Source organism: Humulus lupulus, chromosome 3 (assembly GCF_963169125.1).
Source record: "Humulus lupulus chromosome 3, drHumLupu1.1, whole genome shotgun sequence".
NCBI classification, from domain to species: domain Eukaryota; kingdom Viridiplantae; phylum Streptophyta; class Magnoliopsida; order Rosales; family Cannabaceae; genus Humulus; species Humulus lupulus.
In genome coordinates this window covers 8,324,736-8,343,419 of record NC_084795.1, presented here as the reverse complement: position 1 = coordinate 8,343,419, position 18,684 = coordinate 8,324,736, and the positions used below count along the sequence as shown (strand labels likewise).

At 31.7% G+C, this 18,684-nt stretch overlaps 1 protein-coding gene across 1 annotated transcript; it reads right to left on the bottom strand.

The window, feature by feature from the left end:
- Window positions 1-16,682: 16,682 nt before the first annotated feature.
- Window positions 16,683-18,116, bottom strand: LOC133821992 (protein PLANT CADMIUM RESISTANCE 2-like). Its single transcript, XM_062254181.1, has 4 exons — window positions 17,916-18,116; window positions 17,714-17,785; window positions 17,396-17,608; window positions 16,683-17,105 (listed from the first exon to the last, which is right to left on the bottom strand). Exons 1-4 carry the CDS (start codon window positions 17,986-17,988, stop codon window positions 17,020-17,022), a joined length of 444 nt encoding a protein of 147 aa, XP_062110165.1. The 5' UTR covers window positions 17,989-18,116; the 3' UTR covers window positions 16,683-17,019.
- Between the last annotated feature and the right edge of the window lie 568 nt (window positions 18,117-18,684).

Genomic DNA, 18,684 nt, shown 5'->3' with positions numbered 1-18,684 from the left:
AAAGGTAAGAAAACTGCACCCGGTAGTACGATTGTGATGGGACTAAGTTCTCCCGAGAGTTATATCGTGTCAATGTTGGTATCACGCCATGGGACATGTAAAAGCGGTCTAAGAGTGCCGTACATGATTTTAGCGCACAGGGCGCGAATTGGCCATTGGTAGCTAAGAACAACGGGATAACGGAGGGAGCAGCCTGAGGGCGCTAGCCCTAGTTATCATTTGTGAACTGTGTATGTTATGAACTGATATGCCTAGTATGTGGAATACTTGATTATACTGACTGATGATATATCTGAGTTTATGTGATGCAATGTGAGATGTTGACTTGTCTGCTAATTGTTCATGCTCTGTTGTTGTTGTGTTTTCTTGCTGGGCCTTGGCTCACGGGTGCTACGTGGTGCAGGTAAAGGCAAGGGCAAGCTGGACCAAGCCTGAGGTGGAGAGCTCCGAGGTAGAATGTACATAGCCAGCGGTTCGACTGCCACGGTCGAGGAGTGGACCAGGACAGGGATCACCTAACTGTTTGTTTTGCCTTAGTATGGCCGGTTGTTGTACATAAACCTTGTGTCTTTTGTAAACAGTCTTTGAACTTAATATTTTTGGGATCCCTTGTAACAGACGATGTTTTATTTTTAATGAAAATGTGACTTTGGAGACCAAAACGCTTTTAACCCTAGTTCCTTCATAGTTTCAATAACACGATTTTATTTAAATGACTTGATTAGCAAGTCTGGCACTTTATAAACACACGGTGTAACGGTCTTGGCTATCCAGGGTGTTACAACGGTGTTGCTGAGCGGCTTGAATCACGCGTTTATGAAAATGTGTATTCTATGATAAGCTATTCAACTCTACCGACTTCTTATCCAGATCTTTTATGGAGACATACTACTTAGACCGTATGTGACATTTTTTTTAAATGTTGTGTCGTCTCAAAGCTGTCTCCTAGACACCACTAGAATTATGGAATGGTCGTGAACCTGGTTTACGCCATTATGGAATTTGGAGGTGTCCTGCTCGTGTCCTGTGGAAAAAGGTAGGGAAGCTAGAACAACGAACTGAGATTTGCTTGTTTGTTGGCTATCATAAATGTACTCAGGGTGGTCTGTTTTATAGTCCAGTAGACAAGAAAATGTTTGGCTCTACAAACACTACTTTTTGGATAACGACTACATAATGAATTTCAAGTCTCATAGCAAAATAGTATTAGATAAAAAATGATAAACTACTGTTCCATCCTCACCGATGCAAGTCGATGAAAACAAGGTAGATTTAGAAACCATTAATCCAAGTCAAAAAGTTACGGTGCCTCGTCGTAGTGGGAGGGTTTCTTGGAACCCGGTACCTATGAGATGGATAGTGAAACCCACAAGCTGGTTGGGGACACAAGTAACAATGATACGTTGGCCTTTACACATGCGATGGGTAGGTCTGAAAGGATCTTTGACTCAAAGCCAAGTACCAGGAAATTTAGTCTAAGTACTCTAAATTTGTCTGAGATTTTGTAGATGCACCATTGTAGTTTATGTTCATTGGGTGTAAATGGTTCTATAAGAAGAAGATGGGAGCTGATGGAAAGGTCGAGATAGTTAAGGCTCGACTCGTGGCAGTAAGAGAAAGTTGACTTAGAGAAAAAAATTTCTCCGATAGCCATGTTAAAATTCATTTAGTATACTCTTATCCATAGCCACAACTCTTGATTAAGAGATAGACAAATGGACATCAAAGAAGCACTTTTAATAACTATCTTGATGAGACCATTACCATGGATCAATCAGAATGATTTAAAATAGCTGGCATGAAAGTTGACAAGCTGAGTAGGTCAATCTATGGACTTAGACAAGCTTCGCACTCCTAGAACTTAAAATTTAATGGAAACATTAAGACTTGTGGTTTTGAACAAAATTTAGTTGAGCCTTGTGTTTAACCAACTTAGGGAAAAAGACATTGTGGTGTTCTTAATCCTTTATGTAGATGATCTCTTACTCATTGGAAGCAATGTCAAGAAATTATCAGACATAAAGAACTGATCGGAAATGAAATTCCATATTTTGTTGTAGCAAGTCGTGTTCTTGGTATCCAGATCATCATGGATAGAAATAACTAAATTTTGGCTCTAACTTAAGCGACCTACTTAGGTGAGGTGCTTGGGCGTTACTCTGTAACAAATTCCAAGAAAAGATGTTTAGCGTCTTGATATGGAATTTATTTTTCTAAGCAGCAGTTTCCACAGACTCCTCAAGAGAAATAAAAGATGAAACAAATTCCTTATGCATTTGCAATTAGAAGTCTAATACATGCTATGTTGTGTGATGTGACTAAAGATCTGCTATGCAGTGGGACTGGTGAGCAAGTGCCAGTGAAACCTTGGAAATGAACAATAGATAGCGGTCGGTATCTTAGACGGACTAGAGAATATATGTTAGTTTATTCGGGTGGATCTTTGAACCTGTTAGGCTACATAGATTCAGATTTTAGACTGATGTTGATGACAATAAGTCTACTTCTGAAAAAGACATTTACTCTTGGGGGTGGAGCTATGATTTGGAGAAGAAATAGGTTGTTTGCCATCGCAATAGCTGTGATTTGGAGAAGCATAAGACTATCTGCTATTTCAGATTCCACCTTGGAGGCTGAGTACATAGCTGCGTCTGTAGCGACTAGGGAAATAGTCATGCTGAGGAAGTTCTATACAGATCTCGGTGTTATTCCAAAAATGGATAAACCACTCATTTTTTCTAGTGACAATAATCAAGCAATAACGAATTCGAAAGAACCTCGAAGCCACAAAAGAGCAAAGCATATAGAGAGAAAGTACCCCATTATCGGGGATGTGTGGCGAAGGCGTGCTGTGAAGGTAGCATTGGAAGGCAATCTTTCATATGCATTTATAAGCAAAAAAGCATAATTGTGAAACATATAGAATGACTGGTTTTTGAGAAACATGTCCCATTTGTTTCAAATTGGCAAGTGGGAGTTTGTTGGGTTTTGTGCCCATATAAAACCATGCCAGACATGTAATGCGATTTTATATTGTCAATAAAAGAAATAGAAATCATTTATTTTGAAAGCTATGTTGCTTGCTTGTTTTATTACATGATTACTGGAATAATACAAACATTTAAAAAATCTCGAACATATAAACAGTTACAATTATTGTGACTAGGTCACAGTGGATTATAATTGTAATTATATGTTAAAAAAACGAGTCCTAAGATTAAATTAGTGCATTGGATTTACACTGATCCGGTAATCTACGATATGATCTACTTACGCATTTAGGGTGTGATGTCTTATCCAAGACATTGACCAAGTGGATAAGATTAGATGTACATGGGTACATTGTACTAGGACCGATATTGATTATTGATACATAAATAAGTATCGTTGTTATCGAATCTAATCAGTGTCACAACGTTGACCATATGACAAGTTGATCTTAATTCTGAGTGATAATATTCTGCTAATTATATTATTTAAATATTTTGACTTGTTCGTTACCAGCTTATCCTACGGTCTAGCCCATACTTACATCTTGGAGATTTACTAGTGTAATTGAGTAGGAGTATTATTCATAGATACAAAATCTATAGCTTCTGTATGAGAGGTGAAAATATGACTTCCTTAATAGCTTAGTCCAAAATGGTAAATGATTGAGCGCTCATATCTGTGATTAAGTTCACAGATTTATCATTTACAAGTGACTTAGTGGGTGTTAAGGATAAAATACAAATGAGGGGTAAAATGACAATTTACACCCAGCTCGTTAGTAAGTCATCGATAGAGGATTGACTAACTGTAATGGTTATAACAATAGATAACATATTCGTGGTTTGGTAAAATACGTTATGTGAACTCAAGAGTCTGATTTCGAGTCTATAGTGGAGTCATGATGAATTAATAAGTTGTGAGATAATTTATTGTAATAAATAAACTCATGGGAACTTATTGTAGCTTGGGTTCATGGATCCATGGTCCCCATACCGTCTCTAGTAAAATTAGATCTAATAGTTTCAAATGATTGATTTAATTATCAATTAGTAATATCAAGTTGATTGGGTCAACATAAATAAATAATAGTGAATTATTTATTGATATTAGGTGAGAATTAGAAATAAGGGAAATTTGAGGATTTAATTGAAAATACTCAAAAGAGAGTTTTATCGACATTTAGAAAATTTTATTGATATTAATAGGTTAGTATTAATATTAATAAAATAAATTAAATAAATGTTCAAAATATAAATAGTTATTTTGAAAAAGTATTTAATTTATTATTATTTATCTAATTAAATAATTAAATAAAAAAGTGTAACTACTCTATTTTGGTTGCCCTAGCATTTGTCTACAAATATAATCTCAAGTAAAGTGATTTTGATATAGAGTCATTAAGGTAAAGAAAACTCTGTCAAATTACTCGCTAGGTTGCTCCTCTCTTTTTCTGTCTTCTCATGTGTTGAGAGATTACATTTTGGTTGCTTCAATAACTATTAAAGATACTTATTGTTTACATTTTAAAACATAACTTGGGAAGGTAAAATAGTTACAAAAAAAGTTGGGCTATTTTTTTGTTGCCTTAAAAATTATTTAAGATGCTAATTAGTTACCTTTCAAACATGACTTAGTTTTTAAGTTTTTTTTTTGATAACTTATTTAATTATGTGATATATTGAAGGTACTTTTTTTTTGGTTATTTTAAATGCTGTTTTAGAAACCTATAAAAATAATTTTTTAAAAAAGGCTTGTCTATGATACTATCTGGTGACTTTGGCTGGCAAAAAGTTACTAAAAAAATTGGATTTCTTTTTTGTTGCCATAAAAACTATTTAAGATATTAATTGATTACCTTTTAAAACACGACTTAACTTTTATGTTACTTTTTGGTAACTTATTTAATTTTGTAATGTTGAATATACTATTTTGGTAATTTTAAAGCTATTTTAGAAGCCTATTGAAGTAACTTTTTGAAAGAGAATTCTTTATGATACTGTTTAGTAAGTTTTAAATGGAAAATAACAAAATATGTTTTGGTAACTCGTTAGGTTAGTTGTTTTAAAATTATGTTTATGTTTGATTTTTCTTTTTGTTTGTATAAAATTAACTAAAAACTGGATTGTTTAGGAATCTATTTGATAACTTTTAAATATAAAATAAAAATATACTTTTGGTAACTCATTAAGTCGGTTAGTTTTTACTCGAATTTATGTTTGAATTGTAGGTAATTTTTTGTTGACCAATAAAATAGTAACTAAAATGTTACTTTTGAAGCATATAACAATTCCAATCCAAAACACAAATCCCTTTAAATCATCTTTTCTAGCGACAATAAGAAACATACGCTTTTAATATACAAAACTCACTCAAAGAGCAGATCATGCTGATATCATCCTTGACTTCAAAACTGCCATTGGTGGCACCGAAAAATGCTTATAAAGTGGCAGATATACCCACAAATTCATTGGAGAATGAAGACAATATAAAAAGAATAAATGGTTGAGTTTTGTTCATCTAGAAGTGCTTGTTCCAATGGTGTCACCCTCCAAACCTTGGAGTGATCGGAGCTTGTTGAAAAACTCGGTTTGGCGTTTAGGTCATCAACGGACGAGCTTTAATGATGTCTAGCTCGTGTAGCCTTCTGACATCTGGGCTTGATAGTAACAATATGGAGAAAGTGTCCATAATTCTACAAGCAAACAAGGAAATATTATTTTATTCTACCAAATTAATCACTACCTTACTTTTTATATGTTACTTTGAAAATAGTATAATTATCTACCACTTGTTTAATAAAAATATCATTTAATATAAACATAGTTTAAATTATTGTGTCAATACATATAAATAATGTACGGGTTATTTACCTTTTTTTAAATACAACTTTATTAAATTAAGTAAAATTAACTTATTAAATTTAAATTTCTATTATAATTTTTTTGAGAAATTGGTGAAAATGACATATTTTTAAGTGATTTTGTACTTTGGCTTACTTTTGATAATCTTTTGCAAAATGACCTTAGTATAAAATTTGACCAGTTGTCTAAATTTTTCGACTAGCTGTCTCGACTGGATGTTTGAATTTTTTGACCACCTGTCTAAATTTTTGACTAACTATTTAAATTATGAGAGATCTTTTTTTCCAGATGGCTATAGTAGCTCTTTTTTTCAAGATAATTGGGAAATTGTTGGCAAAGAGGTAAGTGAGGCTATCCTTTCCTTTTTGCATTATGGGAAGATTTTGAAGGAAGTAAATAGTACTGTCTTGACTCTTGTTCCTAAGAGTAAATGTCCGAATTTGGTGAGCGATTACAGGCCCATAGCTTGCTGCAATGTTATTTATAAAGCAGCCACGAAGATGATCTGCAATCGGCTGAGACTTATCCTTCCTGATATTGTAGCTCAAAATCAGGGGGGGTTCGTTCATGGGAGATTTATAGCCCATAATATCATGGTTTGTCAGGACCTTGTTAGGCATTATGGGAGGAAGCATACAAAGGCCAATTGCATGATCAAGCTTGATTTACAAAAGGCCTATGATACTATTGAATGGGAATTCCCGGAAGAAATGCTTGCTGCATTTCAGTTCCCTACAAAATTCACAAACTTGGTTATGCAATGTGTGTCTACACCAAAATTTTCCTTGATGTTTAATGGATCATTACATGGCTTCTTCTCAGCAAAGCGAGGGTTAAGACAAGGGGATCCAATGTCTCCCCTTCTTTTTGTGTTGGGAATGGAGTATCTCTCTCGCATCATGAGGAAAATAGGGCAGAAAGCAGATTTTAAGTTTCATGAACGCTGTGAAGGTTTGCAGTTAAACCATCTGAGTTTTGCAGACGGTGTGCTTTTATTTTGTCATGGGGACTTTAAATCTATATACTATATGTTACAAGGTCTGAAGCTTTTTTCAAGAACATCAGGCCTTAACCCAAATGAGGCTAAATCTGCTGTATATTGCAGTGGTATGGTAGAGCAGGAGGTGCAAAGAGTCTTAGAAGCTTCTGGTTTCAGTAGAAGTGAGCTGCCTTTCAAATACTTGGGGATCCCCATATGTGCCAAGAGAATTTCAGCCAAGGATTGTGAAAGTATCTTGGAGAAAATGGTTGTTCGAATCCGAATATGGAGTACTCGTAATCTGTCTTATGCTGGAAGAATAATATTAATTAACTCAGTGCTGGTTTCAATTCATACATACTGGTCTCAGATCATGATAATTCCTAAGAAGATTTTGAAGAGCATCAACTCTATTTGTAGAGCTTTTCTTTGGAAGGGTGCTTGGGACTATATGGGGCCGGGAAATGTGGCTTGGGACACTCTTTGTAAACCAAAAAGTGAAGGAGGAATGGGAGTTAGAAACATTATGAATTGGAATATTGCTGCCATTGGGAAATACATTTGGGTTGTGGCTAGTAAGAAAGACAACCTTTGGGTTAAATGGGTGCACAATGTGTACATTAAAGATGAGGATTGGTGGGCATACATTGCCCCGATGTAAAGCAGTTGGTATTGGAAGAAGATTGTGGCTGTCAAAGAGCAATTTAAAAGTTTTATTAATGCTGGCCAATTTACTCAACTTGATTACAGTATAAAAAAGGGGTACTTGCTGCTGTGTCCCCCTCAATCTCGGGTTTCATGGAGCAATGAGATTTGGGGAAGACTTAATGTTCCAAAGCACAGTGTCATACTGTGGTTGACCAGGCTGGATAGACTGAAAACAAAGCAGAGACTTCATAAAATTCGAGTCATTCCTGATAGCAGCGGTTTATTATGTGGGCAAAGTGAAGAGAATATTGAGCACTTATTTTTTAAGTGCCCTTTCAGTAATAGGTGTATAAAAAGTCTCAAAGAGAAGCTGGGATGGAGAGTTAAAACAGAGGCCATTTATCCCTTGCTGAGATGGATTTCGAAGGCTAAAGTTAGCAGGTTCAAGAAGCAAGTCCTTGCTGCATTTGTTGCTGCTGATGTGTACCAGATCTGGAAAACCCAAAATGAAGTGCTGTGGTTTCAACAGGTCAAGAGAGTGGATTTAGTAATGCAGAGTATTATACATGATGTTAAGAGTAGAATATACAGCATTAAACCAGGGAAAGTCAAATGTATAGAATGAGAATGGTTTGAAGCTTTGTAAATAAAAAGACTTATACTGTAAAAGTTGTCATATTTGGGCCTGTTTATAGGTGCCTTTAAATTGTAAGTTCCTGTTGGTATTAATGAATTCTGATTTATCAAAAAAAAAAAAAAATTATGGGAGATCATTTTGCATAAAATTATTAAAACTAAGTCAGTGTGTAAAATGATTTTAAAAAATAAATCATTTTGCAAAATTATTCTTTTTTTTTTTATGAAAAAATTCTATTATAATTACGCAAACTTAAATTCTATAAATATATATTTTACAAAAAATATTTAACATAATAAATAATTAAATTGATCAAATGTGTCCATGTCAATTCAAATTGCCACCACTTTCCCTCGTGATATATTATGCGTTTTGGAAGTGGAAGGCTCCATTATTTGATCACTTAGCTCGAGTGTGAATGAATAGAAATATAATTATTTGTAGGGTAATGATGGTTCAAGTTCATACGTCTATTAAATTTAGGAACAGGAAAATTTGATGTGATTCACACAAGAAGAAAGGAAACCAAATATTATTTCTCCCCAATAATTTAAGAATTGTCATTACTTCTTGCTTTTTTTTTTTGTAATTAAAAATTTAACGACAATTTTACTTATTAAAAATTTACCTCACAAAAATATTATTCTAGATATTCTTTTAAAATATTTCATTACGATTTTTTAATTATGTAAACAATATATCTACTTATGCTTTGTTAGAGGATAAACCTTTCCCTGATTAGATCTGGTTGTTGTTTGTATTTCTTCTCTAAAAAAAATTATGTAAACAATATATAAAATGATTTTGTTTTTTATAATCAATTTAAGTGAACAACATAATTATTTTATCTATTGATTTATTCTGATTATCATTATATATATTTTTCTTAATGTTTCTTTTAGTCAACAGAATGATTATTTATATTTTGGCAAATTTTAATGTATTCAATATTTAATATTGAACCCCAAGACTACCGCAATTTTACTTTTTTTTTTTTCAAAAAAAAAAATTATGTGTTAACCAAATTAAAATACCTTTATTATTTCGTTTGGTGCTGTGCAGGGAATATTTATGGACAAAATATTATAATGTTGACAGATTTTTGCAAATGAATGATAAAGTTGACCAATAGATGGTTATATATTTTTTTATTATACTAAAATAATAGATTACGTTTAAGTTTAAAAATACATTTAATAAAATATAAAATTTATAAATAACAAATAATACAAATAAATTATGTGATATTAATTATTAAAGGTATATATTAATTATAATAAATATATATTAATTACTAAATATTGTTGTCGATCTGTATATTTATTTTAGCCCTGGCATTGTAGGTTCCTAAAACTTTATATAATAAGTAAATCACAACAATTTATATAATAAAAGGTATGTATATCAATTAGGATGCATGTGATCTGTTCGGCCTTTGATAATATTGTATTATTTTAAGGATTATTACATAAAACACCCCATGTTTAGAAAAAGTTTGAAATATAAAGTGAATACAAATAATTACAAATATAAAGGAGATTAGTAAAAAGAAAAAAAAAACAAGAATACAATTCATTGGTCTTTAATAAGTAATGAAAAACTTTTTTTTTGTCAGAAGTAAGATGAACTTTTATTTTGTGTGAACTCATAAAAAAAAACTTCATTAATTGATGTAATTTAATTATATTTACGTGATAGAATAATATTCAATCATTTTCTTTTTAATTTATATATTTAAAATGAATGTATTATTAATATTAAATAAATATTTATGCTTGCATAAATTATTATATTTTAAAAAAATATAAAGTATTTTTATAATAGTAGTTATATATTTTTTCTAATATTTGTTACTTTTTATGCAATCTACCACTTTTTTATATATTAATTAGTTAAAAAACAAAATTGTATCTTTAGTAAGAAACTTAATTTTACAGATTATTGTTACAAACATGTAGTAAATTCACAATTTAGTTTTACAAATCTTTGTAACAATCATGTTAAATAAATTTTTTAGTTGTGAAATTAGTTTTGTAAACTGATGTTACAAAAATGTAAAACTTGTTTAAAAAAATATTGTATTTCACCACTATATATATTAAATAAAGTGTTTTATAAATAATGAATATCTTAAATTTATATTTTTAAGTTGTATAGCATAAATATGATGGTTCCAGTAATTTTTTGGTATAATATTGTAACAATATGGAAAAATATGATATATTTATGTACATTTTGGTTATGATTTCTTAACTATAAAATATTTTCGTAAATGTTAGTAACAAAAATATATTTCTTAGTTGTAAAACTAGACTTGTAAACTATTGTTACAAAAATAAAAAAATTAGTTACGAATTTATTTGTAAGTTTTATCTACAAAAAAAATCTACAATTCTACATTATAAATATTATGTACAAAAAATTATATTTTATCACTTTTATTTACATTTTTGTCATTCTGTATTTACACTTTTGCCCCTCTGTGTTTTTATTAAAAAATTTCATAATTTTGTAATGCACCGTATTTTTCATATATATATATGTATATTTTAATTTATAGTATATTTTTGTAGATTTCCCTTACTTTAATAGTTAATTATTTTTCTCCACACCTTCTTTTATTTAACAACATATATTAATAAGATAGTAGTTTTATTTTGATAATTATTTTGTAAAATAACATTTCAAACATTCCAACAGCACTTAATTGGAAGTCCTCTACTATTCCAACATCATGTTTGTAAGGCTAATTTGTAAAAAATTATCAAAAAAAATGTCATTTACAAAGTAACTGTAGGAAAAACATAACTTATATAATACTTGAATAAACGCAATATGATAAATACAATATTTATATCTACTAAATTAAGGATACATAAATATTATAATTATAAATAATACAATATAAATAACTTATAATATATATAACAATATTATAATTATAAATAACTTATAATATATATAATAATATAATATTATAATTATAAATAACAATATATAAATAACTATATTATAATTATAAATAACTTATAATATATATAACAATATAATATTATAATTATAAATAACAATATATAAATAACTATAATATAAATAGCAATTATAATTAATTTACACAATAATTATAAAGAACAAAATTAAAGGCCGAGGCCTGTGTAACACACAGTTTCCTTAAAACAGATTCGCCGCCTCTACGAGGTTTCGACGTCTATCTCCCAGGATACAACGGTGAACGACAAGTAACTTAATTACTTCGCCGAACCAAATATGCCCGAACTCTATCACACTAGAACAGATCTAAGAACTATAAAGAGTAAAAGAGAAAAACAATATTGAGAAATTATATCTTTGATCTTCAAAGGAAGATAAAATATATACAAGAATATGTTTTGGTGTAAATAAAACTAAGAGACCCAAGACTCTATATATAGGCAACAAAGGAGAGGCATAAACTCTTATTTACCAATGTGGGACAAAAACCAAATTTGGTTTTCCCATTCAAATATCCAACAATCCCCCACATGAATGGAAAAACTGACTCAAGAATAACCAACAGATGGTTTGGACCTAGGTGATAGAGTTCAACGGTAGAAGCCTGCATAGGATAGGTAGGTGTTACCCTTTGAACCTTCCCTTGTGTAAGTATATTTACTTTACTGGCTGATCAGTAGACGCGATGTCTTTGAACTGTTCTGCCGTTCGTGTAAACGATGATATACCACACACAGGAATCTTTCCTGACATATATTGGTTCTCAATATTATGTTCGTTTTGGCCCTGAACATTTCCCTGGTTCTGCAAGAGATATTATAGGAATTGAGCCCTTATTCAATCCCTATAGAAGCAGCCCATCTTCTCTCTCACATAGGTGATTTTCTTAATTAAGAGTAACCCGTATTACTCTGCTCGACATTTCGACGCATCAGAAATCATTAAAAGCATAGCTTAACCTTTTCCTTACGGTTATCACTGTTTCATCATAGGAATGGACAATGAGGATAACCCCCACAGTGATCCAACATAGTCTTTACAGTTTTAGTTGTCCCTTTGAACCTAGATCTTGGGATCTCCAGTCAACTAGGTGGGGTGTCTACTGTATTGACTTTATTCATTCATGGGCTTTAGACCCATTCCCCTCGATGATTTTTCAACCAACTCTCTATTTAACCCTTTGGTTAGCGGATCCGCAATATTATCCTTTGACTTCACATAGTCAATAGAGATAACTCCAGTTGAGAGTAGTTGTCTAATGGTATTGTGTCTACGACGTATATGTCTAGACTTACCATTATACATATTATTATGCGCCCTACCAATTGCAGATTGACTATCGCAATGTAAGCCAATAGCTGGCACTGGTTTAGGCCATTTTGGAATATCTTCTAAAAATTGACGAAGCCATTCAGCTTCTTCGCCACACTTGTCTAAGGCAATAAACTCAGATTCCATCGTGGATCTAGCTATTACTGTTTGTTTAGAAGATTTCCATGATACAGCTGCACCACCGAGTGTGAACACATATCCACTCGTAGATTTGGAATCTTTCATATCAGATATCCAATTAGCATCACAATACCCTTCAAGTACTGCTGGATATTTAGTATAGTGCAGCCCATAGCTACGAGTAAATCGTAAGTACCTAAGTACTCTTGTTATTCCTTTCCAGTGGTCAGACCCTGGATTACTCGTGTATCTACTCAGTTTACTAACTGCGTAGGCTATATCAGGTCTTGTACAACTCATTAAGTACATTAGACTTCCAATAATTCTAGAGTACTCTACCTGAGAGACACTCTCCCCTTTGTTCTTGAACAAATGTAGACTTGAGTCTATAGGGGTTCTGGATACACCAGAATCTTCTTTGTTGAATTTCTCAAGAATTTTGTCCACATAATGTGACTGACTTAGAATGATCTTATCAGATGTCCTTGAGATTTGAATCCCCAAAATGACATCTGCAAGACCCATATCTTTCATGTCAAATTTCGAGTTCAACATACTCTTGATAGATTTGATCATCTTATCACAGCTTCCAACAATGAGTATGTCATCTACGTAAAGACACAAAATGACATAGTCATTATCTGTTTCTTTAACATAAATACATTTATCGCATTCATTGATTTTGAAGCCATTTGCCAACATAGTTTGGTCAAATTTCTCATGCCATTGTTTTGGTGCTTGCTTTAAACCATATAAAGATTTCACCAATTTACATACTTTTCTTTCTTTTCCTGGGGAGGAAAAACCCTCGGGTTGTTCCATATAAATTTCTTCATTTAAATCCCTATTTAGAAAAGCTGTTTTCACATCCATTTGATGTACTTCAAGATTGCGTAACGCAGCAATAGCAAGTATCATCCTAATGGAATTTATTCTCGTCACAGGAGAATAAGTGTCAAAGTAATCAAGGCCTTCACGCTGCTTATAACCTTTAATTACAAGCCGTGCCTTATACTTATCAATTGAACCATCAGATTTCATTTTCCTTTTGAAAATCCATTTAGCCCCTAAAGGCTTACATCCTGGAGGAAGATCTACTAACTCCCAGGTGTGATTTTGAAGTATGGATTCAATCTCACTATTAATAGCATCTTTCCATAAAGAGCCTTCAGTGGAGTTCACAGCTTCATCAAAGCTTTGAGGTTCACCTTCTAGCAAATAGGTCAGAAAATCTGGACCAAAAGATTTTTCTGTTCTAATCCTTTTGCTACGTCTATGTTCATCCTCACATTCTTGACTTTGATCCTGACTATTTTCAGCAATAGTCTCATGTGTTCGTTTCAACGAACTTGAATCCTCTTTTGATCTAAGAGGAAATACGTGTTCAAAGAACGACGCATTTCTGGATTCCATTATCGTGTTTTTGTGTATGTCAGATATTTTAGACTCATACACCAAAAACCGATAAGCACTACTATTATGTGCATAACCAATGAAAATGCAATCAATAGTTTTTGGACCTATTTTTACCATTTTTGGTAAAGGTACAGCCACTTTGGAAAGACACCCCCACACTCTTAAGTATTTGAAGGAAGGTTTCGTTCCTTTCCATAACTCATAAGGGGTCTTATCTTCTTTCTTTTTGGGTATCTTATTTAAAAGATAATTAGCTGATAAGATAGCTTCTCCCCACATGTTCTGCGACAATCCAGAACTAATCAACATCGCATTCATCATCTCTTTCAATGTACGATTTTTTCGTTCAGCAACACCATTTTGCTGAGGTGAATAAGGTGCAGTGGTTTCATGGATGATTCCATTTTTTGCACAGAATTCACGAAATGGTGATTCATATTCACCACCTCGATCACTTCTCAACACCTTAATCTTTTTGTTAAGTTGATTCTCAACTTCGGTCTTATAGAGAACAAATTTCTCTATAGCCTCGTCTTTGCTTTTCAGCAAATACACATAGCAATATTTCGTACTATCATCGACAAAAGTAATAAAATACTTATTGCCTCCCCTTGTTTGAACAAATTTTAAATCACATACATCGCTATGGATTAAATTTAGGGGTTCATTATTCCTTTCAATCGTTTTGAAGGAAGACCTTGTTAGTTTTGCCTCAACACAGGTTTCACACTTATGATTTGAATCAATGTGGAATTTTGGTATGTGATTCAAGTTAATTAATCTACGCAGAGTATCATAATTAACATGTCCTAGTCTACCATGCCAAACATTGGAAGACTCAAGCAAGTAAGTAGAAGAGTTATTAACTTTATTGATAATTGGTTTAACAACCATTACACTGAGTTTAAACAACCCATCAGTTACATAACCACTTCCCACAAACATTCCACTTTTGGACAGAACAACTTTGTCTGACTCAAATACAATTCGGAATCCGTGTTTGTTCAACAGTGAACCAGACACTAGGTTTTTCCGGATCTCTGGCACGTACAGTACGTTGTTCAGAGTTAGCTCCTTTCCAGAAGTCATTTTTAGGATCACACTTCCTTGACCCGCAATTTTAGATGTGGCAGAATTTCCCATGAAAATCTTCTCGCCATTATCTACCTGTTCAAAAGATTTGAACAAACTCTTGTTTGAGCATACATGCCGAGTGGCACCAGTATCAATCCACCACTCCATTGGGTTGGAATTGACTAGGTTTATCTCAGACACCATGGCTGATAGATTTATTAGATCAAACTTAAAGAAAATTCTTAGGTTAGCTTGGAAGGGTAAAAAACCCAACCATTCGTGGTCTAGCCTCTCGTAGAATATTTCTATTAAGTATTTATCCAGCCTCAAATATCTCTACTAGATAATTTCCAAAGAACACTAGAAGAAGGGTCTAGCCCCTGCCTCAGCAGTCTAGTTTCTTTGAAAATATTCAGTTCCCAGAACTTCTCTAGTGAAATTTAAGTTCAAACGAACTTTTCACAATAACAATATCTTTCAACATATAGATATAAAAATATCACTAATAGATATATTCAAATATTATATTTAAACAATAGTCTGTTTTAAGATTGTAGGAAAAACATAACTTATATAATACTTGAATAAACGCAATATGATAAATACAATATTTATATCTACTAAATTAAAGATACATAAATATTATAATTATAAATAATACAATATAAATAACTTATAATATATATAACAATATTATAATTATAAATAACTTATAATATATATAATAATATAATATTATAATTATAAATAACAATATATAAATAACTATATTATAATTATAAATAACTTATAATATATATATAACAATATAATATTATAATTATAAATAACTTATAATATATATAACAATATAATATTATAATTATAAATAACAATATATAAATAACTATAATATAAATAGCAATTATAATTAATTTACACAATAATTATAAAGAACAAAATTAAAGGCCGAGGCCTGTGTAACACACAGTTTCCTTCCTTAAAACAGATTCGCCGCCTCTACAAGGTTTCGACGTCTATCTCCCAGGATACAACGGTGAACAACAAGTAACTTAATTACTTCGCCAAACCAAATATGCCCGAACTCTATCACACTAGAACAGATCTAAAAACTAGTAAAAGAGAAAAACAATATTGAGAAATTATATATATCTTTGATCTTCAAAGGAAGATAAAATATATATAAGAATATGTTTTGGTGTAAATAAAACTAAGAGACCCAAGACTCTATATATAGGCAACAAAGGAGAAGCATAAACTCTTATTTACCAGTGTGGGACAAAAACCAAATTTGGTTTTCCCATTCAAATATCCAACAGTAACAATATTAAATGATGTTTTTTTCACCAATTACCCATAATAAACTCTGCGTTTGAGATTTAATTTGTGGTGTTTGGCAAAATAACCTTCTTTATAAGCTCATTTTAATAATTTTTGCAAAATGACTTTTTAGACACCCCATACACTTTTGAACATTCAAGACACCTCTTTCTGTATTCTCAGTACCCTGTCTAGAAGGCCATTTTACAAAACAATATTATAAAATGGTCTATTTTTACCAGTTACACTTTTAATAACTAAAATTTCTCAAATACAATGAAGTACAATATATATATATATATTTGAACATATATAGCTGAGAAATTATTCCAATATTATTTCAACATACATGGTGATAATACAAACACAGTACATACTATATCAATTATTTAAATACATAATTGATATGGGGTGTTATTTGACAAAATAACATTATTCTTATAGTTACTTTACACAATAATCTCATTTACAACATGCCTTCTAAATACACTCAACACTCTAGTGGAAATTCTCCACATTACAACCATTTTGTTAAAACAATTAAAAAGAAATAATACCATTTTGCAAAAGTGATAAAACAAAAAGATATATATTTTCACCCATTATTAAACATAGAAGAAGCTAATAATTATATATATATATAAATATATTTAACGAGTCATGCCTCCTTCCACAGTTGGAGCAATAGGTCCCATTCCCATCCCACGATTTTTCTCCTCCACATTTCCTTGCCATCCTATCCACAATTATTATAAACACAAAACAACAAACCAACATCAATAAATGATAATAATCTTAAAAGAGAGAAAACAAGTAAAGTAGATAGTGATTGTATAGAGTTGTAAAGAGGTTGTTGAGCAATAAAAGTTTTACTCATTTCTCAACAAAAAAAATGATAATAATCTTCCTCAAAAGTCACTTTTTTTTTTTACTTAAGCTTAATTTATAGGCAATTCCCACTAATACTTGAAATTAGTGACAGTGATAGATCCACATTAGAATGTATGTATTTATAAATAATTATACCAAGTTCCATGTTGTAACCGCGGTTCTGGAGCTCACGGTACATTTGGCACAAGGCACAGCCTTCACAAAAGCTATGGACCAAGCAATCTGTACAAGAGTTGCCCTTGAAACCCAGTTGGGCTCTCATCTTTGATCTATAGCAGCACGAATATAAGCAACCAAATCCTGTCAGAATCGTTATCAGTGTGTACAGAGCTCCACTTGCTCCACATGCTGCATCGCATATATTCATTAATCATCATCATCATCATCATCATATATAGTTAATTAATCAATAATCTCAACTATATATATATATAATTACTACTATATACTTACATGTGGATCCTTTGTCTACGATCTCTGCAACTCGGCCAAAAGTCACACAAGGGCACCAACAAGTTATGCAGCCTAAGAATTAGATATTGAAGAAGTTAATTAGTTTTTTTTCTTACTATGTTTTGGATCGATATAGAGATGTATACGTAGGCATGCATATATATCATGATGATACGACGGCGTTTTAGTACTAAAAACTTACAGCTTTTGCAATCGGAGAAGCAGTCGAAGAGGCCAGTGGACCACCGAGCAGCTTTGTTATGATGGTCAGACATGATGACTTATCAATTTCTCTTTAGTTTCCTAGCTAGGGCTGGCTAATAAGGAAGAGTATAGTAGATATCAATTGAGATGTACTTAAAGAAAGTATGAGATAATAAAGGTCCTATTTATAGTGCTAAATCTACCTAATAAACAATGTAATATACTATAAAATATCAACGTGTTAAGCGTGTGGTGTGATATATATATATTTATATATATATAGAGCAGCCCTGATGTGACGGCTTTTAGATAACTTACAATCACTTATTTAAAAGACTATGGATATGGTAGTCAAATCTTCTATTCTTTTACTTACACCTAAAAACTTAAAGTAAAAGTTGTAACTTATTTATTTATTTGATGGGATAACTTTTAAAATACAATTTTCGGAGAAGGTTTTACTTTAAACTTTATTGGTGGGACTCTTCAGTATTTTTGATCTGTGAATAATTTTTGACACAATTTTTTATGACTATGTTTATTGTAGTTGTTTAGAGCATTCTGCAAATTTTCAAAAAAATTCGAATAGTTTACAGTTCCGAAAACTAGGTTTAAACATGTTGCCTTCCACGCGTATAAAAAAAATTAATTACGCGTGTAACAACATGTTTGAACTTAGCTTTTGGTACTGTAAACTATTTGAAATTTTCTGAAAATTTGCAGAATACTCTAAATAGCTACAATATACACGGTTATAAAAAAAATTG